A 19,886-nucleotide genomic window follows, 5' to 3' on the forward strand; every position below is an offset into this window, starting at 1 on the left:
GTCTGGACATGGGCTTTTTAAAAAATCTGAAAAGTGGATTCATAATGTGTCAGTCTGTAAAAGGGATTATTACTTGTCAAAAAAAAAGAGCAGTAAGTGAGCTTTTAAATTGGCAAAGAAATTTCGTTGTGTGACTAATGTGAAAAGAAATGTAGTAGTATATTTAAATAAAATAAAGGATTTTTTTTTTAGTTTTTTTCAGGTATTGCTGAAGAGCAGTGAACAAAATTTAAGATGCCTACAAAATCCAGAGTTAAAAAAACCCAGAAAAAAAACGTATATTTGAAGACAACTGGAGGACCAAAGTTAGTAGAAGATGCTCATGTTGGGAAAAAGAAAAAATCTTCTGGTAAGCAGAAAAAACAATTTCTTAAAAATATATTCAAAGGAAGGAAAAATGTACAAAATGTCTGTACTGGAAAGAATGTTATGAAATGAAAAGGACAGGAAAAAATTGAGAATTTAGTTAATGCAAATATACCTTCTGCAACTGAAAAGATTTACATAAACAGAAAAAACGCGTTTAAAGAGATACGTAGAAAAATGTTTCAGAGAAGAGTTATGTCCAATTTGATAAAGGATGTGAAGAAATATAAGCAAAAGAGTAAGGGGCATATCAACAAGGGCTTTATCTCTGCTTTTTTGGCTTTAAAAGCCAAAAAAGCAGAGATAAAACTAGCGCCCTATCAACAACAGGGTGCTAACACGCAAATTTGCATGTTAGCACCCTTTTACTCTACGCTTCCCCTTGCATCTCTAATGAGATGCAAAGGGGGCGTTCCTTAGTAAAATAATAGGAGAAATGTCGCTAAGCGACATTTCTTCTATTATCAAGAATGTCGCTAAACCTGTTAGAGACAAAAAAAGCAGCGCTAACCGCGGTTAACGCTGCTTTTTTACGTCTGGTATTTTTCTGACTTAGCCATGATATCCTATGGAAGGAGGATATCATGGCTAAGTTTGTCTGTCCCTATCAACAAGCTAACGTGAGATTATCGCTGGGTTTCCAGCGATAATATCACGTTAGCCATTTAGCGTGAGGATTTTTATCGCTATTGAGATAAGCGTTGCTAATAGCACGCTATCTCAGTGATAAAAATCAACGCTAGCCGGCGATAATTATCCTCACGCTAAGAGCGCTGAGCGATAATTATCGCCGGGTGTTGCTGATATGCCCCGTAGTTTTATAAAAGAAAAAAAGAAATTGAAGTCATTGCAGCAAAGGCATTAGAATTAAAAAGGAAACTATTCATTTTAATTTTGAATAGGATGCGTACATTAGACAAAATGGTTAATGTACTGAAATCACATAGCAAAAGGAAAAGAGTAGTGAACAGAACAAACTTTTGTAAAGTGTTTTTCGGAAAGTGGATGCATAGTTCAAGTAGTGAACCTTTTTTTAATGAAGAGAGCTATTTTCAAAGTAATAGTTTGCTGCATGCAGTTGACACCAGAGGTCGTGGTTACGAAGTGACAAATGGTTGCATAATGTCAAATACATTCAGCATCACTAAGGCTGGTTGCCCAAGCTGGAGTGTAGGCAGTCACCCAGCATACACATGGTGTTGGTCTGAAAAAGCAGTCTGGACATGGGCTTTTTAAAAAATCTGAAAAGTGGATTCATAATGTGTCAGTCTGTAAAAGTGATTATTACTTGTCAACAAAAAAGAGCAGTAAGTGTGCTTTGAAATTGGCAAAGAAATTTCGTTTTGTGACTAATGTGAAAACATGACTCTGTGTGCAAATAGGAATTACAGGCAGAGATTTATTGCGTTTTGCTCTGGTGATTTCACAGTTGCATTAGTAGGAAAAAGGGGGAGCGTTTTTTTGGTGCAGAAGCAGACTCTTAGCACACACCCAGCTCCTTTCCATGTATAATCATGCACAGTATTCACAAGCGAGTGGGGTTTGAGGTTTCAGTCTGTAATGCAAATACATTCAGCATCACTAAGGCTGGTTGCCCTTGCTGGAGTGTAGGCAGTCACCCAGCATACATATGGTGGTGGTCTGAAAAAGAAGTCTGGACATGGGCTTTTTAAAAAATCTGAAAAGTGGATTCATAATGTGTCAGTCTGTAAAAGTGATTATTGCTTGTCAAAAAAAAAGAGCAGTAAGTGAGCTTTTAAATTGGCAAAGAAATTTCGTTGTGTGACTAATGTGAAAAGAAATGTAGTAATATATTTAAATAAAATAAAGGATTTTTTTTTTAGTTTTTTTCAGGTATTGCTGAAGAGCAGTGAACAAAATTTAAGATGCCTACAAAATCCAGAGTTAAAAAAACCCAGAAAAAAAACGTATATTTGAAGACAACTGGAGGACCAAAGTTAGTAGAAGATGCTCATGTTGGGAAAAAGAAAAAATCTTCTGGTAAGCAGAAAAAACAATTTCTTAAAAATATATTCAAAGGAAGGAAAAATGTACAAAATGTCTGTACTGGAAAGAATGTTATGAAACGAAAAGGACAGGAAAAAATTGAGAATTTAGTTAATGCAAATATACCTTCTGCAACTGAAAAGATTTACATAAACAGAAAAACAGCGTTTAAAGAGATACGTAGAAAAATGTTTCAGAGAAGAGTTATGTCCAATTTGATAAAGGATGTGAAGAAATATAAGCAAAAGAGTAAGTTTTATAAAAGAAAAAAAGAAATTGAAGTCATTGCAGCAAAGGCATTAGAATTAAAAAGGAAACTATTCATTTTAATTTTGAATAGGATGCGTACATTAGACAAAATGGTTAATGTACTGAAATCACATAGCAAAAGGAAAAGAGTAGTGAACAGAACAAACTTTTGTAAAGTGTTTTTCGGAAAGTGGATGCATACTTCAAGTAGTGAACCTTTTTTTAATGAAGAGAGCTATTTTCAAAGTAATAGTTTGCTGCATGCAGTTGACACCAGAGGTCGTGGTTACGAAGTGACAAATGGTTGCATAATGGAGAAGGAGATAATGGTTCCAAGAGATGAGGTACAAGTGATGGCGGATGAGGCTATGGGGAGACGTCCTAAAGCCCCAGTGTACACTTGGAATTGTAGTAGTATTTGCACTGTGCGTCAGGAATCTATTGACAAATTTCGTGAGTTTCTAAGAGAATATAGTAAAAAAAGTATAAAACAGAAGATTAAGGTGCTTCAAAGTCTGGATCCATGCAGAGTGAGAGAGAATACTGGTTTGCAGGGTCATTCTCTGGCTTGTCTATCTAGAAAAGTGTGTAATAGTGTTTTCCATCATTTTAGGATGCTGGCTGTTCATCATACTGAAATGAGAAAGTTTGTGAGACGGTTGTATTTTGCAAAAAGTCCAGCAATAAAGTTAAATGAATTGAATAGGGCTCTGTTCCGAGGAACGGTATCAGATGTAGAGAAGGTTGTTGATGAAATTCAGTTTTGTTACTTTGGTCCTGAACAAAACAGTGCAGAGAAGGACACAGTAAATGAGGAAGAAGTGGAAGAGAATGTAGAACCCTCTGTAAGTAACACATTTAATGATCACATAACAAAATTTGCAATAATCTCTAATGAAAGACCAAATTTTACTTGTATTTGTTGCCGCAGAACTCATTATAGAAAACAAACTAGGAATGTTGATCTCTACAGAAAGAGTGAAAATGAAGATAATTATAAGTGGAAGGATTTTGCCACATATATATTTCTTGAAAATTGTTTTGATTTGGGTGAAGATCAGCGTATTTGTAAATACTGTTACAACAAGTTAGAGGAAAATAGAATGCCGACCAGAGCTGTACATAATAATTTAGAATTGGATGCTATTCCTGCTGAACTTTCTGAATTAAATACATATGAGTCTATACTCATTCAATGTGTTCATCCGTTCCAGACCATAGTACGTATGGAGCCCAAAACTGGTAAATTACCTCCTTCAGATTTACTGAGAGGTTTAAAAGGAAGAGTGGTGTATTTGCCATTGGATTTGAAAAAAAATATGGAAACTATTGATGCGGATACTTTGGAAACTGAACCATTAATTATTCTGGTTAATGGTGTACCTACAAAGAATAAGAAGATTTGGCAGGAGCTGGTAGATGTGCGGAAAGTACAAAGAGCAAATTTGTATTTGAAAAGGAATAACAAATGGTATGAATCAATTTATATAGAAGAAGAAGAAGAAGAAGAAGATTTACAAGAAGACACAGAAACACCAACTGGACAAATTGAAAAAGTGGACAAGTCAAAGGAAGAAGAAATATATGAACATTTTAGCATACATCCTCTCCATTCAAAAGAAGTTATGGGAGACAATATTGATCTGTTTCAGATGAAGAAAGCAAAAGGAACTCCCGTGAGTGTATGGGAGGAGAGCTTGGAAGCTCGATGTTTTCCCCAGCTGTTTCCTAAAGGAAAAGGAGGACGATACGATGAACGTCCGGAACAGATTCCAGCTTCTGAGTATCGGACTACAAGACTATATGCTGAAGATCCCAGATTTCGACAAAGTATTCCTTATTTGTTCCATCTTTTATTTGAAAGCGACTTGTCTGCACTGTCTTATGCAGTAAATCACATTTTAAAAAGTGGAGTACATTTACAAAATGTGTCTGCTAAGGATTTTATGGAGAAAGTGCAGCACCGAGATGATCATTTGGAAACACAACTGATCAATCTGATGGCTTGTCAGCGTGGGACAAATGAATATTGGTACCGACGCCATGGTGAATTAAAATGCATGTTACGGAATTTAGGAACACCAACATGGTTCCTTACCCTAAGCTGTGCCGAGTACGCTTGGGATGATTTACTGGATTTTCTACGAGAGGCAAATTCAAACATTAAAAACATCGAATACAAGACAGCAGGAGAACTGTGCTCATTGGATCCGGTTAATGTTTGCAGATATTTCAATCATAGATTTGAGGCTATGATGTCCTTCATCTGCAATAAAAAAAATCCACCTCTTGGAGAAGTTGTAGATTTCTTTTGGAGAAAAGAGTACCAGGCAAGAGGTGCTCCTCATATTCATATGCTGTTGTGGATCAAGGATGCCCCAAAGTTTGGAACAGATGCTGATGAAGCAGTGTTATCTTACATTGAAGAATATGCAACATGTGCTATACCAAAAAGCACAGAAGAGAAAAAGTTAAAGGAGCAAGTTTTACGTTTCCAAAGTCATCGGTGTGGAAAGTACTGTCGACGGAAATACAAGAGCAAAGATAAATACTACACTAAATGTCGATTTGGATTTCCTAGACCTGTTCTTTCAAATGGAAGAGTAAACAGTTTTATGTCAGCTGTGAGACATACTATCACAAGAAAATCACCTAAGAATACCTACAACCTAAAAAGAAAAGAAGAATCAAAAAATATAAATGACTACAACCCAGTCATTTTATCCATGTGGAACGCTAACATGGATATACAGTATGTAGCTGACAATTCCATTGCTGTTGCTCGATATGTAACGTCTTACATTACGAAATCAGAAAAAACAGAATTGAAGGAAATGTGGGAAGAGATTTCTCACGAGAAGACTGTCAGTAAGAAGCTGTACAGTTTCAGTTTGAAGATGTTATCGCATCGAGAAATTGGATCCTACGAATGTTCAGATAGGTTATCTTCTGCAAGTCTCTACTCGAAATCAAGAAGAATAATTTGGGCAAGTTTAGGCCTTGCAGCAATGAGAAATCGGGTACTGAAATCTGTTGGAGAAATTGAATATTTGGCCGAGAATGACCCACAAAGTACAGATATTTTGAAATCAAACATGTTGGACACATATTATCCAAAAAGAAGTCAACATCTGGAGAACATGTGTCTCTATGAAGTGCTGCAGAACTACATTTATTCACGGAAAGCCGCAGAAGACATCAACAATGGAAAATATAAAGTGATTGGTGAGGAAGGATGTTTGGTGAAGCAAACAAAAGGAAGTTTGATAAATCACATGAAGCTGAGTTGCGACACTACTGACAAAAAGGAATTTTACTACTTGGCTCTTTTACAGCTGTTTAAACCATGGCGTTCAGAGGACGAACTACTGGGAGAATTTCAAAGCTATGAAGATTCTTTTAATGCTTGCAAAGACAGCATACAATGCAGTACATTCACAACTTATCTGCAAATGTTAAATGAAGAAATTGAACAGGAAACTACAATTGCAGCAGAAGTAGCTAGAGACAGTTCTCAAGACAGCCAAAGTTCAGGAACACTCAGTCAAGATCCTCTAGGACAACCAATCGTTGAAAATGAAGCATCAATAGCCATGAATGAAGTGGAAACGGCTATGAATCAAGCTCAAGAAGAATTTATAGACTTACAAAATTTGGAAAGACAACTGAATGAAGAGCAGCAACAAATTTATGAAGAGATCAGAAGCAAAATTGATCACGGATTTCAACATGAAAAAAAAGAGTGCTCATGCACATCATTTCATCCAATCAGGATGTATGTAAGCGGACAAGCTGGAACTAGGAAAAGTTTCCTTATAAAAGTCATCAGAAGCTACCTACAGCAAAAAACGGATTCTACTTTGTCTTGTGTGGTTACTGCTCCAACTGGGTTAGCAGCATATAACATAAAAGGAATCACTTTACATCGTTTGCTAATGTTACCAGTGGAGCATGAGAACAAAATACAATACAACAAGCTAACTGGAGAAGCATCCTTGGAAGTTTCAAGAGTATTGAAGAAGATGAAAGTTCTCATTATTGATGAGGTGAGCATGGTATCAAACTTAATGCTTGCCTTTGTGCATTTAAGAATGCAGCAAATTTTGAAGACAGACTATGACATGTTATTTGGTGGAAAACACGTCATAGTTTTTGGAGATCTTTTGCAACTTACTCCAGTTAAAGGACAACCAGTGTTTAATACTGTCACACATGAAGACACGAAGAAGTCATTGGGAAGCATCGGTAATACAAATATTTGGTCCTTCTTTGAGTACAAGGAACTTACTACTAATATGAGGCAAGCAAACGATGAAGAATATGGAAGTATTCTGAAAGATATCAGAATTGGACTACTCACTGAAGCTGGCACAAAAGCATTACAGAGTCGGCTGCTACATAATTTATTTCCAAAGGAAGAAATAGTTGCAGAGAAGATATACAAGAACATTGCAGAAAACAAAAGTGTCATCTGCTTAATGCCAACTCTACGTGAATGCTCAATATTCAATGAGGAGCTTTTGAAATTGGAAAAGGAGGAGATCAGGAAATTGGAAGCAGTTGACAAAATTGAGGATGGAAGAATTACTGTCACAGTAACAGGCACACTGAAAAATAAATTGAATTCACTAGAGAAGAACATTTCCAAAACAGCTGGATTAGAAAAAAATCTATATGTTTGCGTGAACTGTAGAGTATTTTAAAGGAGAAATTTGGATGTTGAAAAAGGTTTAGTTAATGGAGCTATGGGAAGAGTTGTGGGTTTTATTAATTATCAGAAAAAAGATGGAATTGAATGTTTAAAAATAAAATTTGATCAGATAGAAGAAGTTAAAGATATTTGTCGTTGTTCAGTTCGTTTCATGCTTGTGAAAGACTTATATGTACGTAGAAAGCAGTTTCCATTTTCTCTAGCATATGCTGTAACTATTCACAAGTCTCAAGGATTGACTGTAGATTGTGCATTTGTGAACATTGGTTCAACTGTGTTCAAAGAAGGTATGGCTTATGTAGCTTTGTCACGAGTGAAAACATTATCTGGTTTATTCATGATAGACTTTGATGACTCAAAAGTTAGTGCTGATGCAAATTGTGTAAAGGAGTATAATAGATTAAGAAGAACCTATGCTCCTCATTTAGGTCAGTATCCTGTGTTGGAGAAACATGTAGTTTCTCGTAAAAGGAGAAATGAGAATATCTGTAATGAAGATGTAGAGAGGAGGAAAAAAAGAGGAGTGATGTAATTGCAAGCAAAAAGAAAAAGGAAAATGAAGAACAGGTTGTAGGATGTCATTTTGAAAATAGCTCTGGTGTCAACTGCTACGCTAATGTAGTGCTGAATGTTGCATTTTATCTTGAAAGTTTGCAAGAGCAGATAATAGTAAATCAGGGAAAAAGATTCTGTTCTGAGCTGAGTCTCCTTTTTCATAAGCTGAGTAATGATAAAAGTCAAATTTAAAGTGCTACTGAAATTAGAAAACTTTTAGATGTATGTTCAGGACGAACACAGTTTTCTTAAAATGAACAGCAAGATGCACATGAATTTTTGATGTATTTTCTTCAAGTACTGGAAGAAGAAGAAGTTGCAATTGATATTTTATTTGGTCTCTCTTATAAATGGGAACATACTTGTGAAAACTGTTATAATATATGTGGCTCTAATGTTGATAATGAAAGGTTTATTTATTTGACATTACCAGAGAGTAAAACAGTCACTTTTGCTAAATTAGTTAAAGATGCTAATCATAGCATGCAATGCGGTGAGTGTCAATCTGACATGTTTTCAACATTAATTTTAAAGGAACACGGACAGTATGTAATTTTAATGATGCAACGATGTAGAGCTGATGGTTCAAAATTGGATACTTTAATAAAGAAGTTTACAGGACAGCAATTATCAATTTCAGGAAAAACTTTTGTAACTGTTGCAATAATTTTCCATGAAGGACCTACTGTTACTTCTGGACATTACACAGTTTATCTTAAATGTGAGAAAGGCTGGACACTGTGTAATGATTCTCAATTGGTTTTTAAGCAACGTTTGCCTTTTGATTTAGCAAATTCCTATCTAATCTTCCTGAAACCTAAATTTTAGAGAGACTTGGCAAAATCTGGACAAAACAATTTTACCATTTTATTGGATTACCATTGGAATTTTCAAAAAAAAGACTTTTTAAATTATCATTTGGCCTAATGGAAAGATAACCAATTGTAATGTGGACTTTTATAATTTTTTATGAAACTTTCAAAAACCAAAAATTTAGATAAAATTGGTAACATCTGCACAATTCAAATTTTGGAATGTTATTGGAGTGCCATTTGAAATTTTTTCAAAAAAGAATTTTAAAATTACTATTTGGCCATGCGGAAAAGTAACCAATTCTATTGTGGACCTATTAAATTATTAATAAATCTTTCGGGAACCAAAATGTTACAGAGAATCGGTGAGATCTGTACAAATTTAACTTTAGAATTTTATTGGATTACCATTGGGAATTTAATCAAAAAAGAATTTTAAAATTACTATTTGGCCTAAAGGAAATGGAATCAGATGTATTGTGGAGTTATTTGAGATATAATATTGTGATTATACTTCTGAAACAAAAATATCAGACGGTATTTTAAATAAATAAGTATTGTTTTTAGATGATATTTTTTTAGAATATTATGCATTTCTATAATGTTAAGTTTAAGTGAGAAGAGATTCTGGGCTTTTTTAATACAATCTTTGAGATTGTTATTTTTTTTTTGCCCGCTGTTAAATGATGAATGCAATTGCTTTCACAATTTATAGTGAAATGCAATATATTCTGAAAACAGCAAAAATAAGGCAAAAATATTTTTTGATAAATATGTAAATATGTGTACTGTATTATAAAATGTTTTAAAAAATATTAATACTTTTTTCTTTTTTTTCAGATTGATATAGAAAATTTTCGAAAACTAGAACCATTTTTAAAGCAATTTTTTAGAAAAATAAATGAAAAAATATTTTTTTGAGTGGGTATGGTAAGTCACCAATATCATGGTTCCTTTTTTTCTACTTCTCTACAATCACATTTTCAATTTTTAATTGTAGTCTCTCAAAAAAAAAAAAAAAACCTTGGGTGCGCGCAGGGTGCGCGCACCTCAAAAAAATTTCAAAAAACATTTCAAAAAAAAAAATTTGTTTGGTTAAGTTTATAAGTGGCTCTTAAAAGAGCCCTTGAGTTAATGGAGGGAAACAGGAAGAGAAAAACGCAAAAAAAGAAAAAACATCTATGGCCTAGTGCACGGATGCGCATCAAATTTTCTCTGAAGGAGATCAAGACTGGTCTCCCCCACAGAAATAAGAGAACCGCAATCAGTGCACCGTGTAGACAACCTCGCCAAACAAGGTGGACCAACAAGAGGTATAGAAACAGGTGAAGGCACCATCGCAGCTGAAGTGCTCCCCTGAGCTGCCGAAGATGTGCTCGGCTGAGCTGCTGCTGATGTCGTCGGCTGAGCAGGTGGAGGGTTTTCTCCAGAAGCTCGACGATAAGTTACTGGATGCATTTTGTAAACATGTCTCAACATAGTGTGAATGCTAAAAGAATATTTCTTGTTAGGATTCCCACGAGATAAGACTTTTTTACAAAGTAAACATGTAACTTTCGGTGCATTTACCTTTTTCTCACCATCTGGAAAAGAGAAAAACTGCCATATAAAGCTGTCTTTCTGCTTCCTGTTCCTCTGCCTCTCAAGAGTGTCCTGGTCACTGTCTGAAGTAGGTTGCTGTTCAGCCATTGTCTCTCAACAACAGAATAGCTCCTTCTCCAAAGGAATCAGAACTAATAATGAGGGGAGTAGGTGTGGTTTGGGAAGAATCTGGAACAGAAAGTACTTCAAACCAATCAAAAGTGATGATTCTTGATCACATGACTTGCCATGAGGGGATTGGGTGTGGTATTGAAACAATTAGAAACTGAAAGTAATGATAACCAATAAGAAATATTGTTTTATTATGTATAAACCCAAGGTGCGCGCACTGCGCAAGCTCCGAGCGCGCACCCCGTGATGACGTATGCACGAACGCGTAAACGCGCAGGTGCATACGTCATATGCGCGTACCTAGCGCGCATACGTTGAACACGCGTATACGGGACCGTTATTGCGCATAATTTTAGCGTATGCGGAAGTAAACCGCGTCGAGCGCGTAGGACGCATGCGTACGTACGTACGCATACGTACTGGGTGCGCGCTCCCAGCGCGCACCATGAAGTATATTTGCGCACGTAAATAACGTACGCCGGAATTCATAAAAAACTTACGAAATAGTACTAGGAGCGCGCTCAGAGCGCGCACCCCAAGAATTTATTAAAAAAAAAAAAAAAAAAGTGGACATAAAATAATTTAAAAAATTTAAAAAAAAAAAAAATATCCTAATTGAATTTTTTAAAAAAATAATTTATAAAAAAATACAGATAATATATAAATGAATATATAGTAATTTTATTTTAATAAAAAAAAATATCTTTAATTAAAAATACATAACTTAGCATATAAAAAACCATACAAATTCACTGAAAAAACCAAAGGTTTCAAAAACGTTATAGTTAGGGATTAGCATTTAAAAAACCTTGCAAATTCACTGAAAAAACCATAGGTTTCACACACGTTATAGTTAGGAATTAGCATTTAAAAAACCTTGCAAATTCAATGAAAAAACCAAAGGTTTCACACATGTTATAGTTAGCTGGACATTTCACTCGTAAAAAACCAATGAAATTCCCCCGTTATAGTTAGTTCAGCTAACTATAACTCGCGCGCCCGCAATGCACTGCTGATGACGTCACATATTACATCACTCATGACATGGTCAGTGACATCACTCATGACATCACTGATGACATCTCAAATGACATCACTGATGACATCACTGATAACATCATCCTTGTGTAAGAGTGACAGACCACCTCTTCCCCTAATATAACCTTTGATACAAACACTTAAAAAAAGAGAAATTTTAATTTTAAAAACAATGGACATACCAATACCGGTTACAACAACCTATACAGTAATTCTAAGATCCACATACACATCCACTCATTCACCAACAGCCCTATACAGTCACTCATACATGTACTCACTCATCATATGTACTCATACACCTATACACCCTGTTACACAATGCCACTCATCCATAGAGTTACTCACACACATAGTCACTCATGCTAATAAAGAATCAAACATCCATTTACTTGCATATACAGTTATACACACACCACCACACTTACTTCTACGGAAACTTACACATACTTAGTCTTTTAAACAATCACTTAACGAAACACATACTTATTCATACAGGAACTCTTTCAATCTCTCACTCTCACATATACTCGCTTATATACACCAATAGTCACATATACTAGTTTAAAACATATGTAGTTACTCATAGAGACACTATTGAGACAGTCATTCACTCACTAACACACCCATGCACACACTCATGCACCCATAGAGTCCTGCACACATGCTGTCTTCAACACATACAAAGACTGAGTCATTCATTCATGCACCTATGCACTACGTAATACCCCCCACCAAACCATACAGACATCAGACACTGATACTCAAAAAACCAACAAATAACCTATATAGACACCCATGTAGCTACTCACCAACCCATGCAGCCACTTATACACAAAGAGAGAGACTGATACAGATATTTAAATATTTATACATTACTCACTAAGCCATGTATTCACTATGATACACTTAATCAGTCAGTTACACAATCAATTTTTCAAAAAAAAATCATCCATTTAGACACTTATATACCCATTTATTCTTCCATCGACCTTGAGATATACATATATAAAACATATTTAATTTTCAGAAAAACACACATTCACTGGATGATGTCATCAGTGATGTCATCAGTGATGTCATTTGAGATGTCATCAGTGATGTCATGAGTGATGTCACTGACCATGTCATGAGTGATATAATATGTGACGTCATCAGCAGTGCATTGCGGGCGCGCGAGTTATAGTTAGCTGAACTAACTATAACGGGGGAATTTCATTGGTTTTTTACGAGTGAAATGTCCAGCTAACTATAACATGTGTGAAACCTTTGGTTTTTTCATTGAATATATATATATATATATATATATATATAAATAAAGAATTCAAAGTTTATCACCAACACAGCGTGAGAGATGCTGGTGTAAAATATGGTGATTAGAGGAAACAACAACATACATTCCTCCAATACCACACTCATAGTGCACTTAAAAAACCGAGAACTGCTAGTCTTAATTTTACTAGTTGTAACACAGTTTGGCACCAATTATTGTTTTGCAATGTGACTCAACATCTATTTCTTTTATGTCTATTATGATGACGAATGCCAACTATATCTTTAAATAGCGTGTGACTGGAGGCGGAGGTCATGTGACCAAGACCACTGACGTGGTCGAAACGCGTCATCCTTGTCTGCAAATTAAATGAAGAACATACCTGCAGAAACTGATGGTGTGGGCTCGATTCTGTCCGCAATATTGGATTGCGATTTTCCAAGAATACAGTGGCTCCGGTGTCCGCCAACGAAGCCCCGACTCGGAAGGAAGGGTGCTCCATGTCCGTCCACCATTTAATTGGAGCCCTTTGTTGAGGAGTACCCGCCGGTTGACCACAAGCGCACACAGCATCAAGGCGACAAAACGGAGCCGCATCCGGACTCTTGATACGGAGCCAACTACCGGATGGGAAGAGAGGTGAGGTGAGCGTGCGCTAAGGTGTGCGATTCCCAGGCCCCGATCCCGGGCCGTTTGTTTGAAAGCAACGGAGAGAGGCGCGGCGTGAGGCACGGTGTTTGACTGTACTTCCGCCTGACTTTGTCCCGATATCCAATCCCAGCCGAGTGCGAGGCCAACCAGAGTTCATGCGAGTCAGGCGGCTCCAAGCGTGAAATCAGTTTCGGAAGCAGAGGTGCGCATCAAGCACCTAACAAACACATTGAATATAATGGCAGACGAGTTGCTAAAGGGACGCGAGGCATCAGCCAAGGCAATCTTTGTGAGAACACAGCGGGATGCACAACCTTCGGGAAGCATAGCAAACAACGAATTACCAATCAACATACGACAAAAGGGCAATTCACTTGAACGGTTGCGACGTAAAGAAATAAGCAGATGGTGGGAGGCGACCTCTTTGCAGAATTATTTAGAGGTCAACCGGATACCAAGAGGACTCCGGATTTTCATCACCCCCACTCTGTCAGTACCCAAACCTAAAGTATTACAAGATTGGGTTGAAAATACAACTGCATGCTCAAGACGAATGGTAGAAATCTTGATCTCTAATGCCTGGGAGGAACAGAAGAACTTGCTAGTACAAATACAGGACGTTTTGGATGATTTGAAAGAAGAAACAGATCAACAGGAGGTGGAAAAAAATATCAAACTGGTGGATGATAGAATGAGAGCCTGTGAAAAAGATGTTGTTGCTAGAAAACAGCGTAAATTCATACATGATGAAATAGATTATGCTTCAGGATGTATACTAACTTTTGCGAGAAAATATGATAAAATTAGAACAGAACTGAAGAAAGACAGAGCTCTGGAACTCCTGGAAACAAGCAAAGAGGGGTCCACCACTGATTTCAGCTCCGATCAGGAATCGCTAGATAGCGCAACATCAGAAAGTTTTGAACAACAGTCTTTTTCCCGGGAACTTCTGCTCGTACAGAGAGCAAAAGAACATTCGAAGAGAGGAAGGCCGAAAGAAAAACAACAAGAAAACGCAGGCAAAATCAGAAATGAAACATCAGGCGCCGAAAATCCAAGAACAACTGGTATGGGAACAAGAGGCCAGAAAGCAAAGAACCCATAATGGAGAACACTGCACCAAAATTAACGGTAATGAATCTAACCAATAAGATTCTAACTGATGACGAAATGAGTGTACTAGAACTTGGTTTGTCGTTTTGTCCTGAGACAGGATTTTGATTATGCACAAGCTAGGGTTGATCTGTACAAATTTGAATGAAAATTAAAACTTTGTAAGATGCACGCTCAAAAAACAAAAAGTAACCAACAATGTACAGCACCCAATATTGATTGTGATTCAGCTTTAACCATTGCAGATATCCCAACCCTACAAATCATGACAAATCTAGAACAACAAATATCTCAAGAATCCAACACTGTTCCCCTAGACCCCTTTAATCCCACACATACTACCGAGATTTCTAATCTCCTAGGCATAGACACTGGTGAGGCTTCCCTCACACAGTTTAGAGCCAAATCAAAGTATGTACCCATACTAGAGATAACATTGACGTGTTTAGCGATCTTGTTGCTCAAGATCTACTCAAACTTATCAATAAAACTAAGGAGAATACCAATTTGACCAAATCACAATGGGAGGCGGTAAACAATTTACAATTTACAAAAAGATCAAGAATTGGTCATCAAACCCTCCGATAGAGGAGGTAACGTGGTCCTGATGACACGGACCATGTATACCAAAGAGGCGTACCGCCAGCTTAATGATAATACTTGCTATGGCAAAGTTGACTAGAAATATCTCAACAACTTGAAAATTCAGTACCATGATAAGCTTGAGACATGGCATGAAGAAAACCTATTTACGTGGGATGAAAAACTATTTCTAAAAAATGACACCCCCACCACTCCCACACTATATCTACTGCCAAAGGTACATAAAAACAGTAGTAATCCACCTGGTAGACCTATAGTGTCCTCCAAAATTAGTCTAATGGAGAATACCAGTATCTATGTGGATTATTTCCTATTTCCCTTTGTCAGAGAACTTATGTCTAATTTACGAGATACGACCGATTGTCTCCACAAAATACAAAACATCACAATAGGGGAGAATGAGTGGTTGGTCAGTCTAGATGTCGAAGCTCTGTATACGAGCATACGGCATGAAGATGGTCTAAAAGCATGCACGTTTTTTCTTAGGAAACGCAGAGCTGAATCCCTACAACACACACACATGTTGTTGGAAATGATTGCAATGTGCCTCAAAGAAAATGTTTTTATGTTTGAGAATATACATTACAGACAATTGCAAGGAACTTCCATGGGCACCTGCTTCGCCCCAAGCTACACCAATCTCTTGGTGGGCTGGTGGGAGAAGCAGGTGCTCTGGAATGACTTAATAGAAGAATGGTATAGTAATGTTTCGAAGTGGTTGAGGTATATTGACGACATTTTCTTTGTTTGGAGTGTATCTGAAACTGACCTTAACCTTTTTATTGATTGCTTAAACCAGAATGATGTTAATCTAAGATTCACAAGACACTACAGTCAAAGCCACATTGAATTTCTAGACCTAAAGTTGACTATTGAGAATGGGCAAGTCAGTACTAATCTCTTTAGAAAAACAACAGCAGGCAATTCTATTTTACACTCCTCCAGCTCACATCCACCTAGCTTCAGATGGGGAATTCCCTATAGCGAGTTCCTTAGAGCCAAACGTAATTGCAGTACTGAGGTAGCATATACCAGAACTAAGCAGGAGATGAAAGCAAGGTTTAAGGAAAGAGGTTACTCGAGAAAGGCATTACATGAAGCAGAAAAACGTGTAGAAACACTATGTGGGGAAGAAATTCTAGAAAAGAGTTGAATCAAAAGAAGAAAACAAACAGAAACTAAGGAACCAACAAGGTTCATTACCAGATCCTGCAGCCAATCCAACCAAATACGCAGGATCTTAAGGAACAGATGGGATATCCTTAGACAGGATCCCATCCTGCGTAACGAAATAACCACTTCCCCATCGATTACTTTCAGAAGGAGTGCATCACTCAGAGATATTGTAGTACATAGTCACCTTGGGCCCAAGGGCAGCAATTTGCTCATGAAAAGTAAAGGCTTCCGCAGATGCAGCAAATGCAAAGCCTGCAAACATAGTAGTAATGTCACCGAAACTGTTCTTGAAAGGACCAAGACCAAATGGAGAATACCCAGTGCAATAAATTGCAATACTGAGTACGTAGTGTATGCCATTGTCTGTCCTTGTGGCCTCTGGTACATAGGTTCTACTACATTCGCTGTGAAAAAACGAATTTTGGAACATTGGCGTGCGATCACAAATAATGATCAGAGCTATAGTACAGCGAGACACTTCTCCAAAGGACATGGGAGTGACTGGACCAAAGCCAGATTTTTCGGACTGGATACAGCCAACCCAAATCCAAGGGGAGGAAATAGAATAGCTGCATTACGTAAACGAGAATCACGCCTTATTCTTCTAGCAGGTACTCAATTCTCAAATGGCCTGAATCAGCATGAGGAATTGTACAGCCACCTGTAAATCATTGAATATACATTTTTAATCTTGCCTTGACTGAACACTCGCTCCTTTCTTTCTTCTTCACATTTCACACCCTTTATGTTTTTAACAAAAGTTTAGCAGTATCTGGAGTTGTACACATCATTGATGAAAAGTGATTGTGATTTAAATCTTAAACTGTCATGTGTATTGTGTCCTATCGATGGACATTGAAGGGATATTAATCATGTGGATTGACTTTGTTTTTTTCAGGGTAGGGCCTCTGCAAACCATCTGACCTGCACGTTCGTGTTAGAGATGTGAGCACTGGAGTGACGGGTTCATCACCCCCCAATCTACTCCGAGTCACCGTATAGTTTCAGCAATGAAAACAGGGTACTACACCCTCATTATGTTTAAATTAGTCACTTCACTGGTTGATACTACCACTTTGTTGACAACATTGGAAACAACAATCTTGCTGAATTAAATATATTGGGCCTTCTCTCTCCAGTATATCAACACAGTGTAATTAACTCCAACCAAACCATGACTAATTATAGAACCAATATGGTTGATGGTTTCCGTGTAAAAGGGGTACTATACCTAGTATACAAAGGTTATCACCAACACAGCATGAGAGATGCCGGTGTAAAATATGGTGATGAGAGGAAACAACAACATACATTCATCCAATACCACACTCTTAATGCACTTAAAAAACCGAGAACTGCTAGTCTTAATTTTACTAGTTGTAACACAGTTTGGCACCAATTATTATTTTGTAATGTGACTCAATGTTTATTTCTTTTATGTCTATTATGATGACGAATGCCAACTATATCTTTAAATAGCGTGTGACTGGAGGCGGAGGTCATGTGACCAAGACCACTGACGTGGTCGAAACGCATCTCCTTGTCTGCAAATTAAATAAAGAACATACCTGCAGAAACTGATGGTGTGGGCTCGATTCTGTCTGTAATATTGGATTGCGATTTTCCAAGAAAAAAAAAAATATATATATAGATGAAGAAATGTATTCACATTTGTAAAATGTTCTTGTATGTTTTTTAGCCAGGCTTGGCCCCCTTTTTTGTAACCAGTTTAATTTTATAATTCTGATTTCTGAATTCACTCGCATATTTCTGTTGGTCCTTGGTGGCTTGTTTTTGATGTGTCGAACAAATGGACTATTCACGAATCTGAAACATTTTTGCTTTATCTTGATTTTTCGATGTAACATGACCACTTTGTATCTAATATATGTCAAAGCACTAATGTATTATTATCTTCTTTCATTGTTTCTGCAGCTCGGGGGCTCATGGATAGACGATTTCACAACGAATAGTCACAGATATGATGTATTGGTTAAGTTCCTGGTATGCGCACATCCATCACTGGATAAGACATGTACTGTATTAAGATAAGGGTACTATACCTTTATTTGCACCCTTTATTTTATAAATATAGACACATAGCGCGGAGCTGGGACAATTGACCTTGGTACTATACCTATATGCACTAGCACTATAGCAATGAAGGAATTGCCACTTGTTTATGTTAAAACATTACATAGCAACACTCCCCTTCTGCAGAACTCTTATGCATTGACGATTATTCCAATACCATTTCGAAAGTTACTGTTATAAATGCCATGTGAAATGTTTCAGTAATTCACGTTATTCCATACTTTTAATTTGCCGACCCTACTATTAACTGAATAATGATGTTATGGGTCATAAGACATTTGTTTAAATCATTTTTCTTTCTCTGACTACTACAGTCTTTATGGAATGAACGACACTGCAAAACCTTGTAAACCACCTTATTTGTGACCAAGTCTGTTTTCACTTTTTATTAGTGCACGCTGCGACGTGCCTGAATCGAAACTGTGATATATACTTCCTGGTTCACAGGTGAGGTCATGTGACCAAGGCTGCTTGTCAGCCGAAATGCGTCTTCTGCCGCTGGTGTGAATAAACTTTACACTTTTTCCAGCAAGACCGGTGTGGCTCGCTTTCTTTCCCAGTGGATTTGTGGAGAGAACTTCTGTGCAATATATATATATATATATATATATATATATATATATATCCTCCAAAGACAAAAACGCGGCACTCCTCTTGATGATAAATGTTGTTTATTCAATTATTCAATTTGTGACTTCCTCCTACGCGTTTCGAAACGAAGTTCCTGATCATGGTAGAGTGTTTTTTAGTCCTTTTTCAATTCCCAGTTATATACATTCTTATTTCACTAGTGCATTATGGGTTTAGTAGTTTTTCATATTGTTTCAGAAAAACTTTATTATACAATCCGCTATTTTTTACTCTGGCTGTGCTGGTGAGTTTGAGCATTACAAAGCAAGGAGTGTTTTTCATTATTGATCACAAACCATGTTGCGCGCTATTACGAGCTACAACCGCATATGTTTATAAAAGCGGGAGAGCCTGGACATTTATGATCATTCCTGTGTTACACAGTTGATCTGACATGGAGTGAATAGGGCGACTGAGTGTCCAGATATATTTGTGGGCTGAGTGCCCCCCCACTCTGCTTTTGGTTACTCATCTCACCATCCAGACAGAGAACGTGCAAGTAGCAATGCCAGTTGTTATGAGTTGCTTATTCTTGGGCTAATTATAAAATCTGTTTGTGCTCCTCATAATCGAATATTTCATATATGGAGATACATCAAAACATATACTACAGAACAGGAAGCACTTCATTGTTTAGATGCAAAAAGAGCTATTTTGATTTATCTCGAGTATGTGGCTTCTTTCTGACAGGTGGACTCTTTCTTTGTGATCTTTGATCCAGCTAGGAGAGGGTTGAAGTATTCTTCTACTTCTATGAAACGGTGGATTTGCCCCACTATTTCTACAGCTTATGCAGAAAATAGCATTATTTGTCCTGGTAGGGTTCTAGGGAAGTTAAATTGAAGCATTTCTGCACCACCAGCTGCAGTTCTGGGTGAATGGTTTTTGGAGATCT

The 19,886-nt window shown here is 37.0% G+C and overlaps 1 protein-coding gene across 1 annotated transcript; it reads left to right on the plus strand.

Moving 5' to 3' along the window:
* The first annotated feature begins 192 nt into the window (after window positions 1-192).
* On the plus strand, window positions 193-14,480 carry LOC146862113 (uncharacterized). The gene is made up of 3 exons (XM_085643389.1): window positions 193-349; window positions 2,211-5,378; window positions 13,506-14,480. The coding sequence occupies exons 2-3, from the start codon at window positions 2,253-2,255 to the stop codon at window positions 14,478-14,480; spliced, it is 4,101 nt and encodes a 1,366-aa protein (XP_085499515.1). The 5' UTR covers window positions 193-349; window positions 2,211-2,252.
* The last annotated feature ends 5,406 nt before the right edge of the window (window positions 14,481-19,886 follow it).

This window comes from Triturus cristatus, chromosome 2_2 (genome assembly GCF_964204655.1).
Source record: "Triturus cristatus chromosome 2_2, aTriCri1.1, whole genome shotgun sequence".
Lineage (NCBI taxonomy): Eukaryota > Metazoa > Chordata > Amphibia > Caudata > Salamandridae > Triturus > Triturus cristatus.